The sequence below is a fragment of the Biomphalaria glabrata genome, chromosome 4, assembly GCF_947242115.1.
Source record: "Biomphalaria glabrata chromosome 4, xgBioGlab47.1, whole genome shotgun sequence".
NCBI classification, from domain to species: Eukaryota; Metazoa; Mollusca; class Gastropoda; family Planorbidae; genus Biomphalaria; species Biomphalaria glabrata.
In genome coordinates this window covers 3,077,304-3,094,733 of record NC_074714.1, presented here as the reverse complement: position 1 = coordinate 3,094,733, position 17,430 = coordinate 3,077,304, and the positions used below count along the sequence as shown (strand labels likewise).

Below are 17,430 nucleotides of genomic sequence, written 5' to 3'. Positions count from 1 at the left end.
TTCATATTTTGAATAAGTGATTCATGATTTGAGTAAGTGATTAATGCTTTAAAAAAAGTGATTAATGCGTTAAATAAGTGATTCATGCATTAAATAAGAGATTCATGCTTTGAATGAGTGATTCATGCTTTGAATTAGAGATTAAGACAAATAAGTGATTCAAAATTCTAAAAGAAATTCAGACTATATGACTAATTCAGATTTTAAATAAGTGAATCATGTTTTAAATAAGTGTTTCAGACTTTGGATAACTGATTCATGCTTTAAATATGTGATTCATGCTTTGAATAAGCGATCCATGCTTTGAATAAGATATTCATGCTTTGAATGAGTGATTGATAATTTAAATAAGCGATTAATGCTTTAATTAATTGATTCGTGCTTTAAATAAATGATTCATGCTTTGAATTATTATTACTTTGAATAGATGATGTATACTTTTAACAAGTCAACAAAATTAACAATAAAATGAAATATTTCTTCTTTTATTTGAATCAATTATAAATATGTAGTTCAACACCTAACTCACGGACTTACTTAACGGAATTAATGTTTTTAATCTCTAGAGTTCCATTAGGCTGCAGGAGGAGGAGACTTGGAACTGAATCTTTCCAGAGATCTGAAAAGAAAATATACTACTTATATTGCAGGCCAGGAAAACCAACGACTTAGAGTTTAAGTCACTGATGAAATGAGTGCCATCAGTGAAAGTCTTAACAACACCATTACACAGTGGCTGAAAGGAAAAAGTGCTTAATTGATTGGTGATGAAATGACCAGGGATAAAATGTTCGCAGATGAAATGACCAGGAATGAAATGTTCGCAGATGAAATGACCAGGGATGAAATGATCGCAGATGAAATGTCCAGGGGTGAAATGACCAAGGATGAAATTATCGCAGATGAAATGACCAGGAATGAAATGATCGCAGATGAAATGACCAGGGATAAAATGATTGCAGATGAAATGACCAGGGATAAAATGATTGCAGATGAAATGAGCAGATATGAAATGATCGCAGATGAAATGACCAGGGATAAAATGATCGCAGATGAAATGACCAGGGATAAAATGATTGCAGATGAAATGAGCAGATATGAAATGATCGCAGATGAAATGACCAGGGATAAAATGATCGCAGATGAAATGACCAGGGATAAAATGATTGCAGATGAAATGAGCAGATATGAAATGATCGCAGATGAAATGACCAGGGATAAAATGATTGCAGATGAAATGACCAGGGATAAAATGATTGCAGATGAAATGAGCAGATATGAAATGATCGCAGATGAAATGACCAGGGATGAAATGACCAGGGATGAAATGACCAGGGTTGAAATGACCAAGGATGAAATAATCGCAGATAAAATGACTAGGAATGAAATGATCGCAGATAAAATAACCAGGAATGAAATGACCAGGGATGAAATGATCGCAGATGAAATGACCAGCGATGAAATGAACGAACACCAAAGGCTAATAAAATATGTCCATGTGGAGCATGTATTATAATGTGTTATTGATTTGCTGGAGCACCGTGTAAACGTGACAATAACAAGCCATTGAAATTCAAAGAAAAACTATTCCCGAATAAAAGAACAAAGAAATAAAAGTGTATCAAAATAGTTTTCCTGGAAAACCACGACTCCTTTGGCGCTTAATTAATAAGATAAACTATTTTGGGGATTTTCCCATATTACAACACTCTACCAAAGTATTGGAACTCGCAGACGTTGACCCAATATAATATATTGAAAGCATGAGCTATAGTCATTTTGTCACAGTCGTGATCGAGAGTCCTCAGAAGGAAAACCATTCTGTCTTGTCAAAAAAGTAAACCTAACCGTCTAAATCCTATAGCAGACAAAATTATATCAGAAGAACAAGCAGGTCGCATCACAATAGAACAAATCCTAAACTTCGCTGTGAGAGAAAAAAAAATTCAATACCAACATAATCTCTCTCATGTCTTTGTTGAGTTAATATATTGCCCTTTGCTAACGACATTAATGGTCTGACAGGGATACAGGCACTGGGCGGATCCAGTGGGGGGAGCGGTAGGCGCGATCGCCCCCCCCCCACTCGGCCAACCCCCCGTGTTTTAAAACATCATGTTTTCGTCTGGAAAGGGGAGGGGCGGTAGAGTGAAAACGATGAACCCTCGCTCCTTTTTATAATTTCTGCTAATGATTGCATTTGGCATTAGAGAATAGGGGTGGGGCGACTCGATATAAGAATTTAATTTAAAGCATATATAAACTATATTAGTGACAGATTGTTCTTTTAATTATGTAATTTCCTAACTATAATTCAAAAAGAAAAAGCATTGGTTTGTCCGATGGGCGGAAGGCGATTGCATGTATCGCCCCTCCCACCTGGTACAACCCTTTTTTATATTTACTAATGATAAAATTTCACATATCAATACGTAGCGTATATTATATGGATGTTCAACTAATTTTCTCCATAAAAATAGGACCCCCCCACACACACACACTCAGAGGGCTAGAGTGGAGAGGGCAGTAGATGCAATCGCCCCCCCCCCCTCCACCTTACCCCACCGAATCGGCTAAGATACCAGAAGTGTAGCGACATAATATAAAAATTATATTTTAATTCAACTAATTTTGTTCACAAACTATGATTTCCCCTTAAAAGTAAGACCGCCCCTCCCACTCAAATGGCTTAGGTGGGAAGGGCAGTAGAGATATTCGCCCACCACCCCCACCCCCATCCAATCGGCCAACAGGGTAACGGCATAATATAAAGATCGGTTAAAACACCGTTTTAATCATATATATATATTTAATTGATTCTGTTAGCAAGCTGTGATTTCTACAAATAAATTGGACCGCCCCCCCCCATTCGAAAGTTTAAGGGGGGGGGGGGAATTGAAGCCATCGCCCCCTCCCGACCCCACCAAATCGGGCAACATAGGCTACTGGGGGGGGGGCGAAATAATCTAAAAATAGGTTGAAATATAAATAATTATTATATATTATTAACATAAGTTATAAATTCGTATACAAATTGTTTGAATTCTATACTAAAATTCGATCGCCCCTACCGCTCCCCCCCCTGGATCCGCCAGTGTCTCCAGCAGGACGGGGGGGGGGGCGGAGGGCAGAATTCGAACCTGTGACAATCGAGACCATCGAACAGTCCAGAGCGCATGCAAACCTCCCAGAAAATGGGGAATTCCATAAGAGACTAAGTGATTAGTGAAGGTGGTGAACCAACGAAGAGCGGGATAAAGATAATTTTACTAGACTCCTAAAGTAGATAATTAGAGATAGCATGCTACCATCTTTTCAAGTCAAAACACTGTAACATGTTACAATCATTGCAATCATTTGTGGCGCAAGATTTCAAGTTACAACATATTTCGCCGTCTCCATTTTCTACAGTGCCAAAAAAAAGAATGGACTAGTTTGCTTTCTAAACTGAATGAATGCTTTTGTGTAGAAGTGACCGTTGCTAGATCTAGTTTTAATCATTTTTTTTAAGGAAAACTAATAACTTATATTATAAGAATCGGTTTACTTCTGCATCCGACTTTCTTTGTGCAAACAGGGCCGTCATTAACGCTGATTTTGGAAGAGAAACTGGATTAAAGAAGGTAAAAAACTTTACAAAAATGGTAAGGTATAAAAAGAAATAATTACCCCATTGAGAAACAGCGTTTCCTGCAGTGAATTCAGTCTTTTTAGTGGCATAATTGCTCTGTATTGAAGATGTAACCTGATCCATGATGAATTTGATAAGTAACTTCAGTCAAACTAATACTGTTTTGTTTTTTTTAAATGATGTATGCCTCTTTTTTTTTTTCGAATCTTATGCTTTAAAAAAAAAATAAAATCAGATATGCCTCTTTATTTTCGTATATTCGTATCTGAATTTAAATGCATTCGAATTATATATTTATTTTTTTTTTGCAAAATCGAGTCCAGTCCATGAATTCAATTATCAAGGCTTTTTTGACTTCCCATGATGCACTAATAAACTTTTAGTTCATCTTTAGATTTTAGGCCCATAAAAAGTTTAAATTTGGCCTATCGAAGATCTAGAGAAGGGTTAATTTTCAAAATATAGATCTATGTGTACAGGCCTACTACTTTATTATTTCTTTTTTGAAAACTTCAATAGCACGTTTAAATTCTAGGCTGCTCTTTTTAGTGCTTTTTTGTGTATTGCTTGTGAATTAGAAAGAACATTCGCTCCGTTAAATAGAAACAATTGTTTTTTGCTGATATCACAATCTTGAAAAACAACAATTTGAGTAATATTAAAAAAACAACAACATTAATCTGAGTTAAAGTAGGCTTACAGGTTTTATTTTTAGGTATGACTTCATAATGATGTAAAATAAAAACTAAGAGCTTAATAAATTGCTTAAGATTTATAGATTTCTATACTGGCAGTTTCATATTATGAGATTTAAATTAGTGAATAATGAATTAATGAATAATGAGAATGAGTGTAAGTAAGCTTATAAGATAAGATATTTTAATTTTGATTGGTTCAATCAAATGGAAATTGGGAAATTTAGTTTGACTACAATCGACCACCTTTTTTTTTATGAATTAGACTTCTATGTGCATCTTGGTGACGACAAATCCGTAATTAAGCATTTGTTGAAAAATGTTAGCAACAGTAATCGTAGCCTAGCAATTACATAAAGACACATGAGTTGTAATTATTTGAAGATCTTTTAAAAATGTGCCTCTTTACTTTGGTGCTGAATACATTGAACTTCATCCAAAGGCACACATCTTTAATTCACCAAGGACTTGCTTAATGCACTTTGCACATCTTGAATGCGCCGTGCACGTCTTGAATGCCTCTTGGGCATATTTAATGCATCTTGCACATCTTCAGTGCACCATGTACATTTATAATTTACTTTGCACATCTTGAATGCATCCTCACTGCATCTTACGAATCTTTAATGTACCTTGTACATCTTTAATACGCCATTCACATTCTTGAATAATGCTCATTGCACATAGGCCTACTAATGCAACACGTAGGCCTACATCTTTAATGCTCATTGCACATACTAATGCAACACGTAGGCCTACATCTTTAATGCTCATTGCACATACTAATGCAACACGTAGGCCTACATCTTTAATGCTCATTGCACATACTAATGCAACACGTAGGCCTACATCTTTAATGCTCATTGCACATACTAATGCAACACGTAGGCCTACATCTTTAATGCTCATTGCACATACTAATGCAACACGTAGGCCTACATCTTTAATGCTCATTGCACATACTAATGCAACACGTAGGCCTACATCTTTAATGCTCATTGCACATACTAATGCAACACGTAGGCCTACATCTTTAATGCTCATTGCACATACTAATGCAACACGTAGGCCTACATCTTTAATGCTCATTGCACATACTAATGCAACACGTAGGCCTACATCTTTAATGCTCATTGCACATAGGCCTACTAATGCAACACGTAGGCCTACATCTTTAATGCTCATTACACATATTTGTATACTTGATAATCCAAAACAGCCCAGATCAGTCAGCACAACTGACTCTCCTTCAACTAGACTAAACAAAGTAAAAAATTTTCTCCCTCGTTTTGCGCAAAGCATTCTCGTACATCATAGAATATCATGTAATATTTGATTAAGTGAGAAGAAGTAAAACGATAAAAGCCGTCAACAACGATTCTTGTCAAAAAATATCAGTCGACAAAAAAAGAGCCAACATATTTTTTTTTTACTTTTTTTTGTTTAATTATTAATTTTTGAGAAGCTCTTGGTTACCAAGAATTATTTTTTATCAATTCTTCTTCAACAATTACTGAAATATCCAAAACAAACAAGCAGAAGGTAAAATGATATCCACCATGTATCAAAGAAGTTAGGCTACAATAGGTCTATGATTGGCTACCATCCACACAGTTAGACCTAAATTCTGTGTGTCATGCCACAAAGTAATCAATTAAATCCGAATAAACTGGGTCATGAATTATGGCGTCAATGAAAAGATCCATGGAATATTCCAAACAAAAAATATACAGATTCCCTGGTTGATTACAAGCTACGAAATGGTAGCAGAATCGAAAACAACAAACAGCGTCACTGTTGGTTAACTTCTCCAACAGCAATCACGTGTGTTGCGAAATGCACAGTGAAAAGAAAGAGAGAGGCAGACATATATAAGGAGAGAGAGAGAGAGAGGCAGACAGTTAAGCAGACATCATTACATTGATTATTTATTCCTGGAAAAGGAAATTAAAATAAGTTATATTTTCAGTTGTACTTATTCAAATGTCTATTACACAAAGCTTAAGAATGTTCATTTATATTTAATTTGATTTAGAAAATAAAACTTGTTGTACACTGTGTGCTCTAATTAAATAATCGAAATCCAAAATTCCTAACACTTAACTTCAAGTAAGAACCATTTCGATCTGGGGTCGTAGTGTGGCTGAGTCTTTGACATATTCTTCATTCTCAGATAAGTTTTCAAATTAAAAAATACGAATTTATTTACCATAGCTATAATTAACTTTAGACCAAAATGCCGAATAGCCCTTGAATAGTTTTAGAGTGGGGCCGGCCTTTTACCGATTGCTCCGAATCGGGCTCCTGCCTTACATGGGCCCCTCAAATTGCATTTAGCATATCAGTCATGGCTATTGTCAAAGGCTTTTAGAGATGTAGGAAAGGGTTAACATATTTAGTGTATCGTACGATTGACGTAGCTTTAATTAACCCACAGGCGACTATTAAAGTTTAGTTTCTTCCTATAAATATACTTTGAAAGGCCGGCCCCTGAGAGTTTTCATTCTTTTGTTCTAAGTCAAACGTGAGAAATGAGTACTTGTCTTTAACATAGATAGTCGAATGTGTTGCTTCACCAGAGCTTCAGTTCTGACATTATTAAAAGTAAAAAGTACAGTTCCCTATTCAGACCTTGTGGTCTGATGTAAGGGTCATCTGTTTCTGTGGCCCACAGTTAACGAGGGTGTCATGTGTCGAGCACAACGACCAACCGCCTTTACTTTTCCCCAACTAACGTCAGGTACCTATTAGAACTGGGTGGACTCACAGGCGCCCGAAGACCCTGAAGTTAAAAATCCCAGTTTTCACCAGGATTCGAACCCGGGACCCCCGGTTTTACCGCTCAGCCACAGCGCCTCCTCTGACATTATTAAGTAGCTGTAATGAGTGGAAGTAACTTATCTTCCTCGACCACTACCATAAACTCGAACAACAAGTTTCAACAACAATTTCAAATTGATAGCATCTAAAAAGAAATAGTTCACTAAAAAAATAACAAGAGAAATACACAAAAATACTTTTTCTAACGCCGTATGCTTTGTGTCTGACCTCATTCTTCCTGATGGCATTATGTAAATAAATGTAGCCTAATGGACCTCATTCACCAATCGTAAACAAACAACATTTTGTCACGTGGTTCTCTATCTCTTCTATACAAATTACGTAATCCATAAAGGCTGTCACGTGATACGTAATTTTCATTTTTTTTTAAATCAATATTGTCACGTGGCTAAATGCTGTTTGTTTACGATTGGTGAATGAGGCCCATTGCGATGCACTACTTTTTGTGCGTGCCTTCTCAAGAAGTAAGCGCTTCGGGCTGTCGGTGGTTCAGAGTTCGTACCTCTGCACGCTGCGGCGCTGCTTTACCTGCTGTACAGAAAAGGGTTTAATCATTTTCATTTGTAAAGGAACGTATAAACCTTATAGAACAAACAAGATCAAATCTCATTGAAACATAGAATTACTTAAAGAGGAACTAACTCCTAAAACACGAATTTTGCATTTACTGAGTGCTTGGCCTTGCCCTTCGCCTTACTCTGGGAAAGCTACAAGAAACTATTAATCTCACACTTGCACAGCACATAGTTTATTTATTGGGATTGTCCTGTTTTGACTCTGCTCGACCTAGAACGTAGGTGGCCAAACTAGGGCACAAGCGTAAAAGTGGCGCATTGCACGATTACAAGCGGCGCATTGCAACCCATAGACAAAACATGAAAAAAAAAAACATGCCAGCTTTTTAAAAAAGTTGATTAACTGATTTTCTGGAAAAAGCACATCGGAAATTCAGCTCAATAGTATGACAGTAAACGTGTTGTAATTGTAATGTATTTATAGACAAAATGATCATGTTGCTAACAAGTCCAATAATTGAGCTGCTGAAAGAAAAAAAAGAGGGGTGGGGGTACATTGTAAGCCTTTAATAAGAATAAAAGAGAAGATTCACAGATATGAACAATAGTGTTAGTTTGTTAATGCTAGCTTACTATTACAATATTTCTCTCGCGACTATACGGAGGATCAAACCTTCGGATAACAGTGTGAAACGAATCCGTAAAAGCTGAGTTCCATCAATATAGGTTTTTAACACTGGTGTCTATAAAGACCGGGCACCATTGATCGAAATAATTGGACATGCGCTAATTATTATCACATTACGTGCCATGGAAACAAATTCTGTCCAAGGACAGAGAGGAATGGAGAAAAACGGTCGAAAAATCGTGTGTGGTGCCCAAACGGTTCAACAGAATAAGAGTTAGGAGAAGGTGAAAAGCGCAAGAGTAAAGTAGAAAACAAACTTCTAGAGGTAGAAAACAAACTTCTAGAGGTCGAAAACAAACTTCTAGAGGTAGAAAACAAACTTCTAGAGGTAGAAAACAAACTTCTAGAGGTGGAAAACAAACTTCTAGAGGTAGAAAACAAACTTCTAGAGGTGGAAAACAAACTTCTAGAGGTAGAAAACAAACTTCTAGAGGTCGAAACAAACTTCTAGAGGTCGAAACAAACGGATGCATTGCTGAGAATGACATTGATTATATTTTACCAGGATGAGCTAGCTAGAAAATGTGTACATTTGATCATTTCCAAATGGCCACTAGCTCATAGATTTATTTTTAAAATTTAATTATTCAGGTAACTACAGAAAAAGTACAATTTTACCTTAGTTAATTTTTGTTTTGGAGAGGCTCAGTGGCTGAGTTGTAAAGCGCTTAGCTTCTGAACAAGAGGGTCCCGGGTTTGAATCCTGGTGAAGACTGTGAATTTTAATTTCGTGATCTTTAGGACGCCTGAGTCCACCCAGCTCTAATGGGTGCCTGATATTAGTTGTGGAAAAAAAAAAGGAGGTTGGTCGTTGTGCTGGCCACATGACACCCTCGTTAACAGTGGGCCACAGAAAAAGATTACGTTTAGATCATCCGACCTATAGACCGCATGGTCGGAATGGGGAACTGTAATGTTGTTTTAGCCATTCAGTCTTGACCTTTGCCATCCTCCATGTTGGACTTGATCTTGTTCTATTCAGACTTAACATAGGTCACTAACAATAATCTCAGAGTCACATCCGTTCTCCTCTTGCTGATTTAAAAAAAAAACAAAAAAAACATACCGTTACTCTTGAGATTCTGTGTTCCTCTTTGCGAAAGATGTTTTTATGAGAATTAGTAAGCATCAAAAGATCATCATACAAGGAAACCAATAAGGAAGTTTGACAAAGAACAAAGCAGAAGTGCATTGAAGTCGATATCCGTCAAAGGTGCTGGCGACACCCTTTGCAAGCCCTCGCATAAAACCTCAAGAAAAGAGGAAGAGGGAATAGCCCAGGAGTGCATGGCGCCGACATTTGGATGCAGATGCCTTGCAGATGAAGTTGCTTTGACGTGGGAACAATTGGAGAGACTCGCTCAGAATAGACGCCAGGTGGTAGCTGGCTGGTGGCCTATGTCCAAGACGAGACCACATGCAGAGACGAGCTGAGATTCTTTCCATCTCTTAATCAGGATGTGTTTGATGCACCTGTGAATATTGAAAAACTTAAACGTTAAAAAGAGATGTTTTAAAAGTTCTAACAATTATATTTGAGATCAATATATCGTCAAACATTTTCTCCGTTGGGATCTAGGTCAACGATGGGTCGCAAGTTTCGTTTTGTTTTCTTTCTTGTAAGTTCTACAGCATCTAACTAACTCTAGGCTACTCTAAATGATACACTGGAATTTGAAATTCTTGTCTGAAGGCACTATTTTAATTCATGACATGGTCTTTAAAAAAATGAAAATAATTTGCAAAAAATTTTATCTAAAAAAAAACACATCAAGATGTCTAAATAATGGGAGGGTCAAATACAATGGCCACCTTCAGTAATGTTTAGAGTTTTAATATGAAATATTTAGCGAATGTCATATTTAAATATATACTATATCATTTATCACTTTAAACAAAGTGTACATAATGTTTGAGCGAGGAACAATTTGTCATCTATCGTTTTCCTCATCCATCACTGGACACTGGTCACAGGTCATAAGTCAGGGAGAAATTAGGCACTGGTCGCTGGCTACTAATCCACCATAAGATATGTATTAATAATGGCAATGTCCTCGATTCCGAAGATTAATGCAGCGTTTTACATGACTATGCAAACCCAGTTGCGACATGCATTTTTTACCGCAATTTATGCAGACAAAGCCGTTGTCCGCAGGCGTTTTTTTTTTAAGTTTTCTTTCCATCTTCTGCGTCTGTCTTCAATAATAGAATACAATGGCTGAGTGTTTTTATGTGCTCGGACATGACCTCAAAATGATTAAATCACAAATTCAAATCAAAGAATAAAAATTCAGACTTTTCGATAAATCCGATAAGAATAACTTCACAAGAGTATTTCATAACTAACAGATTATTAAACTTGTTAAGCCAAATGGCTAGCATTTAATAAACAAATCCACTTTTCTATCCCTAGCTATGTTGCGCTACTTTTATATTCGTAAGCCTGAATATAAATACCAATCTTTTGTGCGGCCCAGTATATATAGACCAAGAATGGGAATTTCCAATTGTTCTTTACAGACGATGTCAGCCCAGGACGCCTAACTCATGACGTCACACTTTTGTAGGCCTACGTTATTTGCGGTTCTCCTCTCTCGCCGCGCTTTGCCACACTTAACACGAATAACCAGACTGAGAGTTTTCGAAAAACAAATGCTGTCGTTTGCTTTGAACTGATATGTAGGCGGGGTCGTGGCAACACCTGGATAAAGCGGCAAACACACACACACACACACGAGATCACCCCCCCCCTCCCATAAAGTCATACAGTATATCAGCAAAAAAGGGCAGCAAAGATTACGACTACTAAGAAAACTGTCCTCGTTTAATGTTAGCGAAAAGGCCTTGGCTATGTTTTATCACGCTCACATCTGCAATATTTACAGTTTCAATATCACTGCCTGGTATGGCAATCTGAGCATTAAAAATAGGAATAAACTTAATAGAATCCTCAATGCTGCTGGCTAAATCATTGGCAAAAAACAAACCCCATTTGGGCAGTTGTTTGAGACAAACATCTATAAAAAAGCTAACAAGATCCTCGAAATAAAGAATCACCCTTTGTGTCAGGATTTCGTGATTTTACCATCACAAAAGAGATACAAGACACCGATAGCAAAGACAAACAGACACAAACACTCTTTTGTTCCCCTGGCAATCAAATCATTAAATAGGAACAATCTGGTATAAACTATGTCACATGTAAATTATGAGTGAGTCTGGTGTGAATGTACACTTTGGTTTCTTAGAGTTATAATGTTTTTTGTTTGGTGTAATGCACAAATTGTAAGACAAATTTCCTTACGGATAATAAAGATTATTATTATTATTATTATTATAATAATTCTGTTTCCTACATACATCACGCTCAATAGCAAGACTTACCAAATGTTTCAATCTATCTTTGAGAATTGTTGACCTCAAGTAATTCTTCATTCGTTTGAGGCGCGAGAAGCTTCTTTCACATGATGACTTCGCTACACGCAAGGCTCGTAAAGTATTTCTGTACGTAGTGAGGAATGAAGAAAATGAATAGACGAATTTATTTTTCTAATACAAACTCTTAAATTTCCCTTATTGTCCGCTTCCCTACCCAAACTTGGCCCCGCGAAATCCGTTTCGCATAGGACCCCACAATGGTTAAGTCCGGCCCTGCTATTTTATATATACATAGTAGATTACTTTATCTCTTTCCGTGACTTCTTGGTCACAATGGTTAAGTCCGGCCCTGCTATTTAGTGTTTGTAAAATGTTTGTTTGTAAAAATTTTTACATGTTTCGGATGTTCTTTTAGAGTTGAAGAAAGTTTACTTCCTAGTCCAAACCTCCTGCAGATCAAAGGGGGATGGGAGCGGGCAGGGTTTGATAAATTTAAACGACAGTCTAGCGCGCTGGCAGCCATCACTGGTGTGAATACTACTCTTGTTTTTTCGTGATCCTTAGAAATAAGAGAGTGATCTTTCCTTTACTTCTTGCCTCTCGTCCAAACTCTTGAGGGAAGAAGAGAATTATATATAGAGATTATTTTTTAAAAAGTGAGCGACCTGAAAACGAACTCGTGGGCTAAAGCCTCCTCTAGCCAACACGCTAACCACTGTGCCAGGGAACTGTTTATGAAAATAGGTTTTATAGTTATTTACACATTTTTCTTTCTGCAAACAATGATGGGAACTAATTCCGCTTATACTACCTTATTAATCAAGTAAAACTTATTTCGCTTGTTCGAGATACCAGAACGAAGTAATTAGTTGACAATAGTTAATTAACTAATTAGTTAATTTTTTTTTTTTACTGTTATGTTGAGTTATAAAAGAAAGAATTGTACAAAATTTCAGCTTGATCCGAGTTTGAATGTGGGAGAAATAACGCGTACAGACAAACAGAGTGAGTTAATATAAGCTTTGTACAAATAAAAAATAAGTTACATCTGGTTTTGTAGTCGAGGTAAAGTCTGCATTTTTAAAAATCTTTTGGCTTAGAATAACAATAGAATAATGTTTAGATTGTGATTGAGACATTTCTTTCAATGAGTCTCAGAATGTAACAAACGTCACTAGATGGAGACGTTTGCGAGTATGTCTCTATGACACTATTTAGTAAATTGTTTTGTTAACTTACAATTCTTTTTAAAATAGACTGACCTCCAATGGTTTTCTTTTGGTTGGAAGGAGAGGCAATTTCACTTTTAATTTTGGTCCAAACCTCTAGACGGGGTGGCAGCGGGCAGAGTATGAACCCGGGACCATCGATATCCGAACGACAGTCCATTGCGATTACCGCACGACCAGGCAGCCATCCTTACATTAGTTGACTTGTCTATTACATATTCACCATATTTTATGTTGCAAGCTTACGTGACAATTTGACAAGTTTGTTGCGTACATAGATTGTGATGTTGCTTATTCAGGCTGTCTTGAGGTCAACTATGGATTACTGTTAGATTTCCACCAATTACTCTGCAAGCGTTTGGGTGTAGATGTTCGGGTGTATTCCGTGTAGTTGAACAACAATACAGACAAAAACAGGCACATCTGTTTTAACGAGTGAAGAGATGTAGTCAACTCTGATGAACAATTTCACATAGATTTATTCTGATAAAAGGCCACAGTAGAAGTCTCTGTCACTAAACACGTCGTTACCCTGGAGTATTCTATCGCTAACTGATTTTCCGGTCTCTAACCCAACATATCCCAAACGTCACTAGTCCCGTTCAATATGCGTCATCTATGGTGCGTCGCTAAATAACTAACCTATATAAATAAGGTGTCTAACAAGATATAGAGGGAATGGACTAAAGAAACTGTAAAATATTAACTTAGATTTTTTTAGTGACCTTCTAATTTGATAAAAATGGTGAAAAAATCCAAGTTGTTGGGGTCAAAATTTTAAAAATTGTATCTTTTTCCTATTAAGAAATAGCATAATACTTTTAAATTCATTCAAATTGTTTGTATTAGTTTCACAAGAGTGCAAGTTATTGTACTTCACAAAATGCTTTATTTTACCATTTCGGCGGCCATATTGGACACCTTATTAGCATTTTTGAAAAAAAAAAGTAATGTATTGTTATACTTAACACGATAGACAAATTTTAAAAAAACTTTTTCTCAATTTTCGTGGGTTTTTACTCTTATAATAGACATGTACACTCGAGATCCATTTTTATGGGCTGCCACATAATGAAAGTGTAACCTTCAATAACATGGCATAGTATTAATTAGAAACGACATCGCTTTTTCAGTACGCCTCGACTTGGTTAACTCTTTACCATAGAAATAATATGTATGATCCCACATGGGCATGATGATGCGTTGTGCAATAATTGAAATAATTGAATTATATTTAGATTCAGTTGTCTGAAACATCTTTATCGAATAGTAATTGTAGTAAAAAAAAATTAAACTATAACTATGGTAAACATTAATAAAAAATTTACTCTTCAGAATAGACACAACATAAATATTTCCAGTGGTCTTAGGCGACCACAAGGTTGTCGCGATCCACAGGTTGAGAACCCTTGTGATAGAAGAAATAGTGTATGGTGATAGAAAAAAAGTATTTGTATCGTGATACAAGAATGTGTGTGTATCATGATAGAAGAATGTGTGTATCGTGATACAAGAAAGTGTGTGTATCGTGATAGAAGAAAGTGTGTGTATCGTGATACAAGAATGTGTGTATCATGATACAAGAAAGTGTGTGTGTCGTCATAGAAGAATGTGTGTATCATGATACAAGAAAGTGTGTGTATCATGATAGAAGAATGTGTGTATCATGTAACAAGAAAGTGTGTGTATCATGATAGAAAAATGTGTGTATCATGTAACAAGAAAGTGTGTGTATCGTGATAAAAGAATGTGTGTATCATGATACAAGAAAGTGTGTGTATCATGATAGAATAATATGTGTATCATGATACAAGAAAGTGTGTATATCATGATAGAAGAATGTGTGTATCGTGATAGAAGAAAGTGTGTGTATCGTGATACAAGAATGTGTGTGTATCATGATAGAAGAATGTGTGTATCGTGATACAAGAAAGTGTGTGTATCGTGATAGAAGAAAGTGTGTGTATCATGATACAAGAAAGTGTGTGTATTGTGATAGAAGAAAGTGTGTGCATTGTGATAGAAGAAAGTGTGTGTATCGTGATAGAAGAAAGTGTGTGTATTGTGATACAAGAATGTGTGTATCATGATAGAAGAAGGTGTGTGTATCATGATAGAAGAATGTGTGTGTATCATGATAGAAGAAAGTATGTGTATCGTGAAAGAAGAAAGAGTGTGTATCGTGATACAAGAATGTGTGTATCGTGATACAAGAATGTGTGTATCGTGATACAAGAATGTGTGTATCGTGATACAAGAATGTGTGTATCTTCAGAAAATATATTTAAAAAGGGGGGGGGCACTATTACAGCGATCCAACACGCAGTTTTCAGCCTTTCTATTTCTTCATAGGCTCTGGCGGCCGCTACAATTCTTGTTCGCCACCAGCTCACAGTGCTCAAAGAGTCATTACGTATTCTTCATGGTCCATTAACCTTTTTGCCCTAGCATGCCGTCTTTTGTTTCTGGATATTGACCTTCTTTATTGACGTCTGCCGAGTCATTTGAGCAGAGTTTTAAGGAAACATAATGAAAAATTCGCAAGGACTTTTTTTTTCTTTTTTAGTGAATCAATAATAATAATAACAAACAGTAGCTGATAAAGTGATGAAATACTAATTCATAACTTGTATATGAAATCAGTATACCGATGTGTTAATGTTTTGATTAATAGTTCTAGAGATGAGATTTATAGATCAATTTTATTTAGTTTGGCCGTGATCTTGAAGAAACAACACTGGTTCAGTTTAAGTACATTCACAATCAACATGAAATCAACGTTGTAAGCGACATCAGTATTCACAGTAACATCAACATTCATAATGATAGCAACATTTTCAACATCAAAATTCACAAACATCAACACTCAGACGACAGCAACATTTTTAACATCTTCTACCACATTCACAATATCGACACTCTCAATTCAGCATTCAAAACATGAACATTCACTAAGACATCACCATTTTCAGTCTCTATATTTACGTCAACATCCACATCAGCAAGCACAACGACATCAACGTTTTCAACATGAAAAATTCAGGCCATCAAAACTTGAAACGACATCAACAATTTAGCATCGCCATTGAAAACATCGACATTCGCAGCATGATTATTAACTATGACATCAACTTTCACAACGGCATTAGTATTGACATTGACATCAACATTATCAATCAACATCAGCCTTTACAACGACATCCACATTTACAATACATATACAAATAATGTTTTAATAAAAACAGTACCACAGCACAACCAAGACGTACTGACGTTCAGACCACAATTGATTGTTGAAATCTTTACAGTGTAATGTAAGTTGCATTCTTTATAAATTTTACTGTTTGTCAGGGTGTGTGTGTGAAGAAAAACGTACAGCTCCTCTACCACCGAAGCAAAAGCCACCTTAACCTGCGCTATCTGTGGACGGGAGTGTCTCTCCAAAATAGGGCTCCACAGCCACATGAGGAAGTGTGCTCTGAGATGAACCGTAGTCGTTCTACGACTGAAGGAGGCCAATGAGTGAGTGAGTGAGTGGAGTGTGTGTGTGTTTCTTTGTTTCTACGGTAACGGTTTATTTATTTCATCTCAAGTTAAAAGTTTGGGAAGCGTGGTCGAGAGGCCAAGTGCGCTTGAACTTGGCTTGTCTTGGCTACCTATGAAGGGGGATCCAGGTTCGACAACCGACTCGGGCAGAGTTGTGTTTACTGAGCGCCTAAAGGCAGCACGGAAAACCAACTCCTAGATACCCCCCCCCCACACACACACACACTGGTCCACAAATGAGATTGGACCAAAGCGCTCTAAGCATGCTAAAAGCATGAAAGTAGCGCTATATAAAAGCTATAATAATAATAATAAAATGTGTCCATATTTTAAAAGGAGCTATACCGGGTATATAATATTGTTTTAAAAAAAAAAGTTTTGAAAGTTATTTCAAGATTTATAACTTACGAAATAAATACGTATACCGCTACCAGCAGTTTTGATGCTACAAGTCAATGACCGTCAAAAACACTATTATTTTCAAGTTTTATCTTAAAAGTAAACAAGATCAAAAGCCAAAAAAAAAATAATTTTAATAATATAATACCTGTAAGGTGTTTCCGAATCATAAAAATCTAATTATCTTTACCTTCAACTTTTCTGTGAACGATTAATTCAATGTAATATAAGTTACGTGTGACTTTTGTGTTTTTCATCTGTTATAAAGGCTACCTGAGTTAAGCCTGACTCAGCCCAGGTGAATTTTCCCGGTTTTTTTTTTATTCAATTAAAGTAAGACCATACTTTGGGTTGTTTTTTTTTTGTCCAAGGAGACAATGAAGAACTGTAGGGTACAGAGTTCCAATCCCCTAATACGTAAAATGTTTAAATAAAGTGACATTAGTGTCAATCAGAAGACATGTTACTAGACATCAAGCCTGATAGAGGACGAACAGAAAAAAAAAAC

General features: G+C 36.3%; 1 protein-coding gene across 6 annotated transcripts in view; it reads right to left on the bottom strand.

Moving 5' to 3' along the window:
- LOC106069087 (E3 ubiquitin-protein ligase XIAP-like) overlaps nucleotides 1-17,085 on the bottom strand; it is a 31,580-nt gene extending 14,495 nt beyond the window's left edge. For 2 of the 6 annotated variants that reach the window (XR_008777320.1, XM_056025288.1), the window contains exons 1-4: nucleotides 11,755-11,872; nucleotides 9,437-9,843; nucleotides 3,670-3,745; nucleotides 538-619 (exon numbers count right to left, since the gene is read on the bottom strand). Coding sequence is in view for 5 of the 6 variants with exons in the window: in XM_056025288.1 (XP_055881263.1) it covers nucleotides 538-619; nucleotides 3,670-3,745; nucleotides 9,437-9,562 (284 nt within the window). In the remaining variant the exon portion in view is untranslated. Of the gene's footprint in view, nucleotides 1-537; nucleotides 620-3,669; nucleotides 3,746-5,884; nucleotides 6,174-9,436; nucleotides 9,844-11,754; nucleotides 11,873-17,070 lie in introns of those variants that run through there. The other 4 variants (XM_056025285.1, XM_056025290.1, XM_056025289.1 and 1 more) reach the window with 4 other exon arrangements.
- Nucleotides 17,086-17,430: the final 345 nt, after the last annotated feature.